Source organism: Mercenaria mercenaria, chromosome 12 (assembly GCF_021730395.1).
Source record: "Mercenaria mercenaria strain notata chromosome 12, MADL_Memer_1, whole genome shotgun sequence".
Lineage (NCBI taxonomy): Eukaryota > Metazoa > Mollusca > Bivalvia > Venerida > Veneridae > Mercenaria > Mercenaria mercenaria.
This window is the reverse complement of record NC_069372.1, coordinates 75,928,750-75,943,821: the sequence shown is the minus strand read 5'-3', so window position 1 is coordinate 75,943,821 and position 15,072 is coordinate 75,928,750. Positions and strand designations below refer to the sequence as shown.

Here is a 15,072-nt window from a genome sequence, read left to right as displayed (position 1 = left end):
TAAGTAAAAAGGGGCTTAATTCATGAATAAAATTGTTCACCTTGTGTCATATGATGTAGGTAATGATGTTGAACAATTATTTTAAGTTTAAATCAGATCTAATCAAAAATAACAGAGAGAGAGAGAGTGAAAATGCATCAAAACTTTAACCTGAAATTCTAAGTAAAAAGGGGAAACAATTTATGAAACATTTGTGCCAGAGTTATGCACCTTGTGTCATATGATGTGGATGATGATGTTGAACAACTACTTTAAGTTTGAATCAAATCAATTCAGTAATAACAACGATAGAGTGAAAGTGCCTCAAAACTTTAATCTGAAATTCTAAGTAAAAAGGGGGATAATTCATGAAAAATTTGTGCCAGAGTTATGCACCTTGTGTCATATGAAGTGGTGGGTGATGATGTTGAACAAATATTTTAAGTTTGAATCGGATCCATTCAGTAATAACAGAGTTAGAGTGAAAGTGCATCAAAACTTTAACCTGAAATTCTAAGTATAAATGGGGAATAATTCATGGAAAAAAAATGTGCCAGAGTTATGCATGTTGCTTCCTATGATGGGGGTGATGATGATGAACAACTTTTTAAAGTTTGAATCGAATCCATTCAGTAATGACAGAGATAAGGGTGGAAGTGCATCCTAACTTTAACCTGAAAATCTAAATGAAATGGGGGATAAATAATGCAAAATTGGTACCAGAGTTATGGCCTTTAGGTCAGATGATGCGGGTGATGATGAGGAATAGCTAAGTTTGAATTAAATCCATCAAGTAGTTACAGAGATAAATAGAAAAAAGAGAAAGTGTAGAAATAACTTTAACCTAGGTGAGGATGCGGAAAGACGCCAACGTTGACACCAGGTCGAGTTGGATAGCTCTCCTTATATTTCGTATAGTGGAGCTAAAAAGATTTTTTAGTTAAATACAGTATGAGTCATTGAGCCAGAATTTTTTTTCACATAAATGGATTGAAATTCTGAAATAAGAAAATTTGGTATTTTCTGCATTTTTCTCATGTCTTTTTCTGCAGTCAAGGGCAAATAAGTCACTTCTCAGGCAAAGCATAGAAAAATCCCCATAATTCTGCAATATCTAGTCATTAACAAGTATTCTCAATAAATGGTATTTGTCTCTCTTCTTGTGTCAAGAAATGTTGTGGTTTTCCGCAAAGTTGGTAGATGCAAAATGTGTAAGATTCTACAAAGTGCATATGAAGTGGCATATTTTTGTAAAGGTATGCTGCAGAATTAAATGTCCTACATCATGTCAGTATGTATTTATAGTGTACACATTATACCCCTTTACTTTAAGTTCAGCTGATATAAAAACATTGAAATGGACCTATTTGTTATGTAAGGCATGCCAAGTATGGAATTACCCCACCCACACTTAAGACATAATTCTCTCAAAACTAAAGCTCCGATTGGCTAACTTTTTCCGGGGACGTAATGCCCATTCATAAGGCTAACTGTTAGCAAAAATATATCAAAATCTGTTTGTACCAGGAAAACAGCCTTATGGAGACCGCCCCTTTGCCGTAAACGTTTTGGTGAATTTGCAGCAAACATTCTTTTGGCAAACTTTTACCATGCAAATTAGTTTGCGGCAAATTTGCCGCAAACAATTTATGCAAATGAATATGCAAATGAAGTTTGCAGCAAATTTGCGACAAACCTAATTTGCATGGTAAAAGTTTGCCGCAAATTCGCCAAAACCTTTCTGGCGAACTTACGGCAATGTTCTGGCGAGCTTTTGGCAAATTATTTATGCAAATTAGTTTGTGGCGACTTTGCAGCAAACAATTATGCAAATTTATTTTCCGCAAATTTGCAGCAAACTTTTGGCGCTAAAGCAACAGACCTTTTGTTTTTGAAGAACAAAGGATATATTTTCAAGAAAAGTAAGAAAGGTCTATTAAATTAGCAAAATATCATCTGCTAATAATGATTTTTTGTTGGGTTTGCTAATAATGATTTATCTTTTCTAAATGATTATAAAGAAAAAATACAAATGCACGAGATCATTATAATAAAGTATGTCGTTAGTAAATATATTTTTTGCTTACATGGGTTTGAAACTCTTTAAATATTTTAAAGGAACCGTTGTGAAAGCTCATAACTGATTTGCAAAATATTCCTCAGTGTGCAAATGTCTTAATAAATTTGCAGATTCACTAAATTATTTATTGCAATCTATTGTATCTGATGGTCTTTAGGTGACACATGTCTGAAATAAACAAAGGCTAACCGTATAAAAATCATTCTGCTTTTGCGTGCGTAATAATGTGAAAACTAACCTTACATCGCAACATTTATCCACGGAATTAAACACAGTATACTTCGGTGATTTAGCCATCTTTTTGTGGAAGTTTTTGTTTAGAAAAGAAACATTAGTAATTCATGTTAATACATCAATGTTCAACTACTGTTTGACAGTTTGAAAACGGAGCCAAACTCTATGCAGCCAATAAAAACAAAGAAGAAGTCATGTGATATTGTTCTGGCAATCCTCTGGCGAACTTTCACATCTGGTCAGATAATTAAAACATCATATGGCGAATGTTTTGGAGAATAAAATATAGATAAAAGATTCTGGTGACGTTTAGGTGAACAAAATCATGTGATAAAGTTTCTGGCGATGTTATGGCAAACTCTTAATTCAGTAAAGTCTGTGGTGAGTTTGCAGCAAAGTCACCGAAACGTTTGCCGAAAGGTCGCCGCTACCGGCAAACTCCTGCAAACATTTATTACTCTGTTCTGGTGAACTAAAATGTTTGCGGCAAATTTACCGCAACTTTGCGGCAAATTTGCCGCAAACTTTTCATTTTGGTAAGGGTAATAAAATATTGGAATATAATATATAAATTACACTGATACTATAGACCTTAGACAATACTTATTTTATGACCTATGACATTAGTATTTGTTTTTATAATTATACTCATTTTGTTTTAACGGAAGAACCATTAACATCCAGCGAAATAGAAAATCAATGGGAATTAACCCTTTGTTAAAAAGCAAACAAGAATTCTGGTTGAATAACATGGAAAACTGATGGCATTTCTGGGCACTCTTGGTACTTGCATTTGTGCTAAGATTATTATCTTACTGGGGAAATGACTCAAACATTAAATAGATAACCAGACAACTTTCTTGATATTTATTTAACGCAAATTTTAGCACTTAATTTACGGCAGAAATATGCTACTATACTGTTGAAAAAAGGGGATCTGTACCATTTTAATCTGTTATGATTATTACAGTCACATTATCCTAATCTTCATGCATTCTGTACTAAAATTGACGAATCCATATATTGAAAAGGCAACAATTTTATGACAGTCAATGTTGTATATACTTTGCATAGAATTAGTGCAATGTCATTTAGGTTCACACTGAAACGCTTATCCGTTCTTCGAATATTGCAAGAATAACCATGGCGCCAGCTCCAAGAAGCATTCCTATATTGTTCAGAATGAAATCACGAACTCCATGTGCGGACCTCTGCAGCAATTGCGGCATCTGAAAATAAACACCAGTGACATTTTGGTAACTGTTATCTGTTTTTAGTATAAAAAAGAGATCTGTCAACTATTTTACTGCTTATTGCTAGTATTATTTACATTTATAATAACATAAATCAATAAATGTACATGTACAGCCAAAGAAAATAAGAAAATAGGCCGGGCCACAAGTTCTTGCAACATCTTTAAGCGGCCCTTCCCAATAGAAATGCATAAAGTAACTAGGCGGGGAAAACAAAATAAATATGAGAAGTTGTGTAATTCGAAATGAAATTGTGATGAGAGAGAGACTTTAAAGCTCTGTAGATCCAAGAACTAAGGACTAAATGTTAGTCCTAAATGTTTATGACTTACAACAAAGTCGAGATGGACATTATTAAATACCAACGCAGGTTTTGCGTCCCTGACCCGAAGGACATTATTAAATCCAACGAGCCATTGCTGAAACCAGTCACTAGTTTTCTGAATATCAGAATTTAAAGTAGTTTGCATAAAGTTTATGTCTGAAGATGAAACAGCTAACGCGCTATCATGAGCAAATAAGCGTGTAACATTCAATGAATTTTCACCTAATATCACCTAAAAAATTACAGACATGCCTACACAATTGTTTCTATTCAATTCGGCTAAAGAATGATGACTGAATAGTCCTTCAGATTCTGATATGACCACATAAGAAACAACAAAATAAATAAGTTACAGATTATGTACAATAAATTTTTGTTGTTACAGAGTTCCAGTGGTCAAGAACGACAACTACTCGTGCCAATGTAAGGAGGCCACATAAACGTTTCAAACATCTGACACGCTTTGAAAAAGTGGATATTGTATTTTTTTAAAAAGATCTGTTGATTAAATTATCTACATTAACTTAGAAATGAAGTACTCCTAGCAATATGTCTTACCATATCCACAAGAGAAATATATATGAACAACCCAGCTGCGACGGCAACGATCCATTGCTTGACTGTTTCGTCATCAGATATAGCCAAGCCCACATACAAGCCAATCATGGCGGTGAGAGAAACCAAAAAGTTCCAGAACAAAGCTCGACCAAAAGAAACACCACTGGCGAGTAAGATAGCAAAGTCGCCTGAAACAGAAAACATTATCATTAGACATCTCAGACAAGTTGACGCAAAGAAGAATTATGCAATGAGTCTCAACCGTTACTGCTAGAACTTTCGAAACCCCCAATCCGCTCAGCTTTATTGACTTACAGTTTGTGAGAAAATCGGAAAGACGCGATTATAAACGTTTGCCTTTACGCTTTTCAGAATGGACTGATGTCCAAAAGAATATTTAAGATTTACTCCGAGCATGACACACGTATCTCGATAGTGTGTGCGTTTCAGTATATTTCAGTAGTTACCGAGTTCATGCGGAAGTTCATGACAGAATATTGCTATGGTAGTTGACAAGCCTAGCGCCAAGCTGGATGAGAAGGCTGCACCAAGGGCTACACCATCAGCAAAATTGTGCACAGCGTCTCCCATCAACACCATAACAGCAATGCTTGAAGTACCTTTAAATAAATGTAGGTATACATCAATGAATTTATGTTTTTCTTGCAAAGATGACAAAGTAAACAAAGGTTATGCTTGAACTATTTAGTTTGAATAAACAAGGTTATGCTTCCTGTATATCTTTGGTGGAAATGATGTAGATATATTCTTGCGTAAACACTGTATCAATGAGAAAGATTGTGTATTATTATACTTCACTTTTGACTATAATGTTAAAATCCCATTATCCGGGAAAGAGATATTTTGACTATCAAAACATTTCAAACTTTTTGACACGTGAACCGGCGAAAGTGTCAGGTCATGTGACAGCGCTGACATTTTGAATATCATATAAGAGCAAATAATTGCTTCAGGTTTTTAGCCGAATCACGAAATGATTGCCTCCCTTGTACACATATAGTAGTGACGTCAACTATTCAATGTGTACACAGGCGATTCAGACAACAGTAACTGACAGAAAGAAAAACAAATTAGAAACATTTTTTTAACGTTTTTATGTAATTAATTTTGTTAGGTATAATAAAATAAATATCATATGGCAGCGTGTGTGACATTGATATTGTCGGCTTTCGCCTTGGGTGACATTCTGCCCTCGGGTTGACAATATCAATGTCACAAACGCTGCCATATGATATTTATATAAGGGTCAACGCAATTCATGTGCTGTAAATATGCTACGTTAGGGCCGATTATTTGTTGTTTTGTGTCTGTCGACTATTTCGAATATGGCACACACAGACGTTCGCTGCTAAAAAATATAACATACGTTTCTTTGATTCTGCTTTGGCGTCTTCTACATTCTCTTTTGTTTCTACAGTATATTTGTTGGCTTGCGAAATATTTATCTGAAAGTTTATACATGCAGAAATTAAACATTAACTGTCCCAATTTGTATTCACTATCGTGAAAAAATGTTTGTATTTCAAACATTCACTAAATAATACTAGATATTCATATTATTAGAAATTTCTAGTTACATTGTGTGACATTTATCAACCGAAGTTACAATTTGAGGCAAAATGATTGCTTTTTTGCTTTTAAGGTTTATAATGCCTTTATTAATAAAACGACTGCTACATTCTTTGTAGAACATAAAATATACTTTTTTGTTTAACGTTTTATTCGATGATTGTATATTTGTTAAAATGTTGTCTATTTATTAACATATTAGGAAGTAATAGATACTGATTCCATTGTTTTAAATTACCACCCTTTATGATAACTGTACAAGTTCATGTGTATTTTTGAAACTAGAGCTTTTCAAGAGTCTTTGTTCGTGTGTTTTTAGTTTAGTGCTGTCTTTAAAGGTATTCCAGTTACGTAACAGAGAACAGTTGGCCTAACCAGTGTTCGTGGATTCTGTACTGGTATTAACCTGTTCTTCGCAAATAACTGCCAACTTCTCCGTATGAATCAGAGGTGAATGACGAATGCTTTCAAGCACAATGTCTTTTATCGAATCGTCACACAGAACATACGCCTCGCCCAGGGATCCAACTCACTACACTGAGATCCGTAGATCTGCGCTCTCCCCATTAACCTAAGCTTGCGGGTAGTGCTTTTCTTACAATGTGTTATCCATATTTTGTATTTTGATAGCAGCTCTAACTATATTTGACATAATTTTAGCATTATGGGACTTAAAACGTCCTGCCGATTATCAGGGGGTTTTTTTAAGAAAGTATTTAGACTGTGTCTAAAATCTTGTTATTTTACATTTGATTCCCTCGTTTTATGAAACTTATTCATATAAAAAGTGTATAATTTTACTATCAAATAAAGCTGCTTATCAAACACACAAAAGTTACTTGTGGTACCTCTTCATGCATCTGTTGATCTGACATATTCCGTCCGTGACTGTGAACATTCTGAAACAATTTAGAAAATAGAGAATTTCTCCATATATCTTAATATGTTTTTTTAAATCTTTTAAAGGAAACTTTACAAGGCTTCATATAAGCAGACATAGCTAATTCAATTTAAGTTGCTACAAGAATATATCAGAATCACTTTACTACTTGGCAGGAACAGCATATGACGCAGAAATATATAAGGGCTATTATAATAGTAGTTCCATCTGTGATGCTGTATTCGATTGGAGTGGATTTTGCCAGATCAGATCTCACGAGATTGTGATCCGACCTTGCAAAATCCTTGATAGACTGATTTGAAAAAAAAATCGACCTCACACAATATTTTTAATGGGAGTCTGTGTGAAAATCATAACTTTCATACAATTTCGCGAATAGAATTTTTTCTACAATGTAGATTTTGATGAAACTTCTTACAGTTGTAAATAAACGTGTGGCCTATAATTTGTTGAAATAAAATGTATAGGTCCTTGTGCTTATTTTTGATATATTTGACCATGATTAAAGTGAACCGGACATATCACGCGAAATTAAGACATTATTTTGAAATTTTTAACGTGTCATATGTTTCAATATCATATTATGACTTTCGAAATATAGCAACTGTGCCATTGTATTTAATTTAGTCACAGGTTTCGATTAATTAGGAAAATGGTTTTCATTTCCGTACGCCGAATCAAGGTTTTATACTACGTTTTCCGGATAAACGGCGTTACGGCATCACTTCCGGTTTATCAAACGTGCAGAACTGCCTTTTATTTTATGTTTACCAGTGAATTATGGAGTTTTCTCAGTGAAATAAAAGTGATAATCCATAGTTTTGAAACAGTAGATTATCATTTTTATTTTCACTGTTTTTGCCGAACTTGTTCCGGTCCCCCGTTGCAATTGAAGTCAAATTGTATAACGGGCGTTATGAATACCGGGGACCATAATGACGGTGACGTCGTTAAAATGACGTCATTTGTGTTATGCTTTCTGTTGATCTTTCCCGCGATTTTCGACATTTTTATAAATTACGCAACAAAAATAGAGTTTTACACATGAAATAAAAAGAAAATTTGTTTGTTTCAGTGAAATATCATTTTTATTTCACTCGTGAGCACCAAAAAAAGTCATTTTCACTCGTGGCTACGCCACTCGTGAAAATATCAGTTTTTGATGCTCACTTGCGAAATAAAATTGATATTTCACTGAAACAAACAAATATCCTCTATAACGTACAACAATTTTCACGCAAACATTATTTCTAAACATTCGTCAAAAAGTATTCTTGCATAAAAAATACTTTTTTCACTGGATCTGCTCATGTATTAACGGGAGAAAAATCGTGCGCAAACAAGGCATTTCACGTGCTGTTAATAGCCGATTTTTATTTTTGAAATGCTTTCCCAGGGACGTATATGTAGACTGACATTTGTTATCTGCGCCTTGTTTCTTTCATAAAAATCTCTTCTTTTTGCATAAAAGATGCAATCTAAACCATAAAATATTTTACTGTATCAGTAACCAACGCCAAATGCGCTACCCCCAACAATGTTCGTACTCGCTTCTTCCCTAGTTTACTCCCCTTTTAGAACTCAGCGTCGTTTCAGTTTTTGTAGACATCCGTGAAAATTTAAGAATCGCGTGTAACTTGTGCGATTGTTTGTTTTTAGGAATCATATTTATGATTTTGGTAAGTATCAGTCGGTATGTTTTTATCAAATTTCTGGAAGAATTTATATAAATAGCTTGAAAGCTTGACACTACGTTCGTACTCATCCGTACTCAAAATAACTCGAATGTAAAGTTATTATTCTTGAAATTGTGCTCCTGTCTACCAAATGTTGAAGTTATATGACCTGTTTTAGGTAATAACGAGAGATAAAAAAATCGTGTAAAATCTTCAGTATGTGCTGATTTCTGGGCCCCGGTTATGGATATTTAAGTTTACCGTTTCCAAGAACAACAGAATGGTAATTTAAAAACGTACCGGAATCGTAAAGCCATCACATACGAAAACAATACATTTAGTCGTCGTGTAAAGTTTTTATGCAAGAATAGCGACAAGAAACGTGTGTTTTGTGTATTAACGTCTTCTAAAACCCTTGGGATATGTTTGTGACCTTCGGTCTCGGCCACAAACAATCCCGCGGGCTTCTGTAGACGTAAATACACAAAAAAGAGCATATGGGACTTTATCGCCGTTGCAAGAAAATAACCGTTAGGGTATAGTGGCCGATTTCTGCCACTTCATTCTGGCGTGTTGCGTTATTTATTGCAAGGAGACAACTCACCTGTCTTCGTACCAGTGTCAAGATCTTTTCAAACAGGTAGAAGAAATATAAACCTGCAAAGAAAAAGAAACATCAAAGAGGGGTATCCGAAATGACAGGTATTCATCATGAGGTAGGCTTCATTTCTGCACCAGATACTCAGTGCATATTTAACCTGTAGCGGGCTGGCGGCAAGTGGTTCTGCCTTTGCTACCAGTAAAACACCGTTCGCTATTCAGTCAGTAAATTTTCAGTGATCACTCCTTTGAATAATAAGTGGTACTACCCAGAATGAATTATGGACCAGTTCATTTTAGAAATTTAGTAAGGTGCAGGTAAAGGAGCTGTCATTTTCAATCTAGGCTTTCATAAAATATATTCCGTTTAACACAATATAACAATACTTTCTTGGAATTTACTCATAAGAAAGTTTGTCTCACAGAACATATAGTCAAAAGAGTCAAAAAATAAAAAGTGTACTGCACAACGATGACACAAGTCGGCCTTACCAGCACAAGCCACAAGGGAAAACCAGACATACTCCTCCACCACAATGTCTCCTTCCCCGTGACCATGATCCTCTTCTCCATTACCGTGGTTATCTGTCTCAGAATGACCGTGAATACCAAGCGCCTGAAATGTAATACACAACACGGGTATTGACTGGTCAACCAAATATTCTTCCGGGATGGGGATGTTAATGTTGCACACTTAGTGTAACAAAGACATTTCTAGTGCCCGGACAGAGATGCGAACCCCGGATCTCTGGATTGACAGTCAAGCGTCTTACCACTAGAGACCATAGGGGCCCCAAGCATTTAATACATTTAAAGTTATGTTTAGCTTGTAATAAGTTTATTAACCGAGTCACGTTTTCGATAAAACTAAACCTGTACTTTTATACCATTGGCAGGAGATGTATCATGGCGTCTGCGAAGAGTGTGCCGACGGCAAGCCCAAGAAACAACGCCATGATGATATCATACGCCTTATCGCTGCTGAACTTGACGACAAACGCGCCTACTACAGAGCATAAACACACTATGATTGTTGCCAGGCTTCCGTATCCGTACCCTGAAAAGATAATCATACTTTTGTGCCCCTCCTTCTCCCACCACCACTTTGGTTGTTGGGGAGGAGACTTAGATTTAACATTGTCCGTCCGTCCGTCCGCCCGTCCGAACTTGTGTCGTACATATCTCAAGAAGTCTTTGACCTAGAGACATCAAACTGTTATTCAGCATGGTGGTTTATTTAGAAATTTACCAAATAAGACCACAGTCATAAATCTGTATATAGGGCCTAAATTTTTGTCGCAAGTATCTCCAAAAATATTTGACCAGTTGATAAAACTGTCGCTTAGCATGTGAACTTGTGCACCTGGGGTGTTTTGTTAAAGATAATATCTTAATCAGAGCAGACTTATAGTCCTTGACTTAGTCAAGAAATGCAAAAACAAAAGAATAAATAAATTAAAAACGAAATTAATATTCAGGTTAAGTATATAAGAAAGTAAGAATTACAGCTTATCAATACATAAAACACTTTTAAAGCATTTTAATTTTTCAAATATGATTAGCAAGAGAATAGTGAAAACTTATTACGTACCTTCGTAATTGTAATATTCACTTATGCTGACTCGAGGAAATGTCATGTTTTAATAACTACTTTTCTGAAATATTGTTTGTTCTTATGGAATGTTTTGCTGTAAAATTATCATTTAGTGCTGAATGGTTATAAAAAAGTTATCACTGTGAAATATGAGAAACTGGTATATTTGTTCTTTGCTATTTGTAAAGAATTGTTAAATGTTTTAAGACTTACTCTCGAGTTTTGATGGTTGCGCCCCCTGTTGGTTAGATTCTTGCTCGCTCTGTACACAGACGCCTGAAAGCTTTTGTTGTATAAGAGCAGGACACATGGCGCTAAATTTCTCTGCCGGAATGTTGCTGTCATGTGCATGGAAAATTGCCAGTAATTGTTCATCAGTATAACATACGTTCTGCTGAAATTCAGACACCGGACTGCTGACTAACTAATTGATCTCTATAACTGGTACAAGACTGACTTTAAGAAGCGATCCTAAATGTTTTCCTATATACATGTATATAGCAGCATTTTTATACAGCAGCAGTTTTAAGTCCAAAAAAAAGAATATTAAACAAAAATAGCACTTATCGGAAGTAGTATCTGCTGTGGTTCACACGTTTTTATTTCAAACATATTTTCGTTTGTTTGTTTTGGGTTTAACGCCGTTTTTCAACAGAATTTCATTTATATAACGGCGGGACATATTTTCGTAATTATTGACGTGACTAGAAAGTCGGGTATTTTAGAAAATTGCTCTAAAGATAATACTGAAAAAAGCACGATTAACTGTTATGAGCATGAATTAACAAAATCTCGGACACAGTATAATGGTATGCTTCAATAAATAATTAATCGGAAACGATGAGCCTTTCGCTAATACGGTAGTCGTATAAAATATATAATTTCTCTTGTTCCATGTATTGGTGTGTTCTGAAAGTTTGTCTTCACATAAGCGTAACCAGGATTCTTTGGAAGGGGGTGCAAATACAAGCCATGAAAAGGCGAGTACGCGGTTGGTGCTGAAAGGGGGTTCCCCTTCTGCAGGTCATGAATGCAATTACGGGCTAATACTGATGGCGGGTTATGGTTTTATCGGTCACGAAAAATATTGCAAAGGGCTCTGTCTAAACTTACCTGCAGTATTTTAATTTATAGGAACACTGAATATAGCTTACGGATAACTGATCACAGGCTAATAAATTATATGTTTCGAGAAAGTATTGACGCTCGGAGGAATATGTATTAAATAGTCATATTTTTACATGCGGAGAAAGCCATATCTATGGGGAATCTATGGAAGGCCGGTGCACAATGCTAATTGTCAAATGCCAATTGCCGAATAATTAATGTTAAATGCCAATAACTTAATGCAAAATGGCAGTTACTTATTGCTAAATGACAGTTGCTTAATGTTTTATGCTTCATACCAATGCTTTTTGCTATATAATTAATGCTGAATTCCTAATGCTAAATGTCAAATAGCAAATGTTAATTGATAAATGATAAATGCTAATCGTCAAAATCTAATACAGAGATAATCGATCCTCCAGTACATTCAGTCCTTTGATTTATTGAAAGCTATGTACACGATGCTTTTGCTTGTAAAACAGACAATAAATTCATTCTAAAAGCAAATTGTTGTCGAAGTCAGAGGACAAATGAATTACCACATACATTATCTGCAGAGATATGTCGAAAAGTATCAAACGTTCTTGACGGACAATGGAGCTGTATTGCTAGGTAAGTGAAAGATTGTGTACTTTCATTTAAATAATTGAAACTTAATTAAGTTTTTGTGTGTTATTTATTCAAGATAATACTAATTAATCTTTGCAATGTGTACATGTGGTATGTATGTAAACACACTGGCTGGGAAACTCTCTGTTTACCCGTTCCTGATCACGAGATGAATTTTGTCGTCATGGAGTACAGCGGGGGTACCTTGGCATACGCCGACACATTTGCGTAACATTAAATTCGACGCCAGTAAAATGAAAAAGGTTAGTGTGAAAAAATGCAATAAAATGTAAAGCATAAAGGGAGTTAAGCGGCTCTTCTTAGTTTAACAATATAATCTGCATGAGATTTATCAAGTTCGTTTTTTAATTAGATTTATTTGTTCCTGTAATTATCTTGGAAAAGATAAGGGTATATTCTTTGCAAGCATAAGGCATAGCAAATACAGCCAGAGCTACACATCGCCAAATAGGCCCGCCTTAAATAGAAACACAGACGTACACATGCACGCACGCACACAAACAGACAGTGATGAGTAAAGGAACACTTTTGGCACCGCCCAGGAACGGGAAATGGTAACACCTTCGGTATTTTTCTTCATTCTAAATTTTATATTGTTTATAAAGATAAAAGCTGGTCCTATTGACAGTATTTCATTAGATTTTCCCCAAGTGCTCCTCCTTGCATTATTTTATCATGGGCGGACATCCGGGTAGAACAAACGACCTTCCGTAAGCCAGCTGGATGGTTTCTTCATATGAAGAATTCAACGCCCCAAGTGAGGCTCGAACCCACATCAGTGAGGTGCAAGTGTTTTAAAGTTAGCGACCTTAACGGTTCGGCCATACAGGCCCCAAGTAAAACAATGGTATTCAAGCATGCAAAGGTAGAACAAAAATGCTCGAGTCATCCAAGGTATCAAGTAAAAAAAAAAGCTTGCGCTTAATATAACATTTAACGTCAATATCAATGTGTATTTCAATTTATCAATCTACCAGTCTATATCCAGATAAGGATACCAAAATACAGAAACAATTTACGCAGTTTGAATTTTCGTATGCAAAAATAAAATAGATGTTGTTTACGATTTCTATAGAATGTTTACTTTCGTATGAGAAAGATATATAAATGATTATTTGAAAGCACCTGACATATTCGCAATGTATTGGTAGACGCATTTATCAAAAACCTGTCAAAATGCGGATGCAAAATTCATGCATGAAATTTAAGCATTACGATGATTTCAAAAACGATAACAACAAAAACTAGATATTAATTTTTGTGTGTACCCCGTCTTCAAACGTGTACCTCAATTTAGAAATCGCAGGCCTTTGTAAATACAGGTTTTTTGAAACCATGGATAACTTATGCTTAATTTGGCATTTAATGTCAGATGATTTGATATGAAATGCGTAGATATTACATTTGAGTTTCTTCTTTAGAGTTTCTCTTTTTTGTGTGTGTAATTCATTACGTAAAATAATATCATCTGCGCCACTCGATTACTAACTGTTGGATTATTAGTATATTAATGTATACCCATAATGTTTTAAAGTCCATTTCGAACTTTCCAACGCTTCTTTTTCTTCTATGGTCATGGTCATCTTCCGCTGTCTCTAACTGCGCATGTACACCTCCTATCTGAAGAGCATCCATCACTTGCGTAAAACCTGAAGAGATTAACATTTTTTCATCTGGCTTTAGCTTATGTTTTTTTTCTTTACTTTTTCATAAGAAGTACAGAAGTGCAAGCAAAACGTTGTATGTATATGAGTAATTGAATTTTAGCTACTTCCTTATAAACGTGCCGGGTATAACCAAAGAAGTGTAAAATACAATTTATTTACAATTTGTTTTTATAGCTCTTTGATATAACGGTCACTTAAATTACACGGAACGGTTTCTAAACACTAAAATTAGGCTTGTACACGAGTATGCTATCGAGATAAATCTGACATTCTGAAATATTTACTTAACGACTTATTTTGCCTTACCGTAATCAGTGGAGTATCAACTGGAAATGTAGATGTGTAATTTTGACCCGTAGACTCACAGACTGACATAATACTGATTCAGGGCATTCATTAATGCATTATCGGCGATTAACCGGTTTCTAATTTGAAAATATGTTAATCAGTTTTATAGATGTATCTCAGTACATACAAAATCTGTGTCCGCAGAATAACTTGTGATGGAAGTTTATAAAACTATCGCTGGAAATTCGTACATTTTTTCGGAGACAACGTTTTCTTAAATGCGGTCATAATCTCACCTTCTGGGCCAAGAGTACTGTTTTCATCGCCATATATATGAACGAGTTCTTTGAAAAAGAAATCCTCTCTCGGTAACGCTCTACAGTCACGTGATATTTCGGTTCCTGAAAAGGATACATATCATTTCATTTATCAAAATTGAGTGTTTGATAATTATAAAATAAAAATCTTACAACATTACATCTCATCCCTCGGTTTGAATGTCAGTATTTGCACAACGAAATGACACTACAAAATACAGACAAAGGTTTTCTAGAAGTTCACATTAGTCCTAAATATCTTTTTTTTCTCAC

The 15,072-nt window shown here is 35.0% G+C and overlaps 1 protein-coding gene across 1 annotated transcript in view; it reads right to left on the bottom strand.

The window, feature by feature from the left end:
- Positions 1-3,146: 3,146 nt before the first annotated feature.
- The window catches only part of LOC123534216 (zinc transporter ZIP4-like), a 30,249-nt gene continuing 18,323 nt past the window's right edge, over positions 3,147-15,072 (bottom strand). The window contains exons 5-15 of the mRNA XM_045316355.2: positions 14,779-14,883; positions 14,046-14,176; positions 11,004-11,184; positions 10,084-10,253; positions 9,689-9,812; positions 9,201-9,253; positions 6,868-6,918; positions 5,817-5,895; positions 4,897-5,049; positions 4,430-4,617; positions 3,147-3,522 (exon numbers count right to left, since the gene is read on the bottom strand). Coding sequence (XP_045172290.2) covers positions 3,391-3,522; positions 4,430-4,617; positions 4,897-5,049; positions 5,817-5,895; positions 6,868-6,918; positions 9,201-9,253; positions 9,689-9,812; positions 10,084-10,253; positions 11,004-11,184; positions 14,046-14,176; positions 14,779-14,883 — 1,367 coding nt within the window. The 3' untranslated portion in view covers positions 3,147-3,390. The remainder of the gene's footprint in view (positions 3,523-4,429; positions 4,618-4,896; positions 5,050-5,816; positions 5,896-6,867; positions 6,919-9,200; positions 9,254-9,688; positions 9,813-10,083; positions 10,254-11,003; positions 11,185-14,045; positions 14,177-14,778; positions 14,884-15,072) is intronic.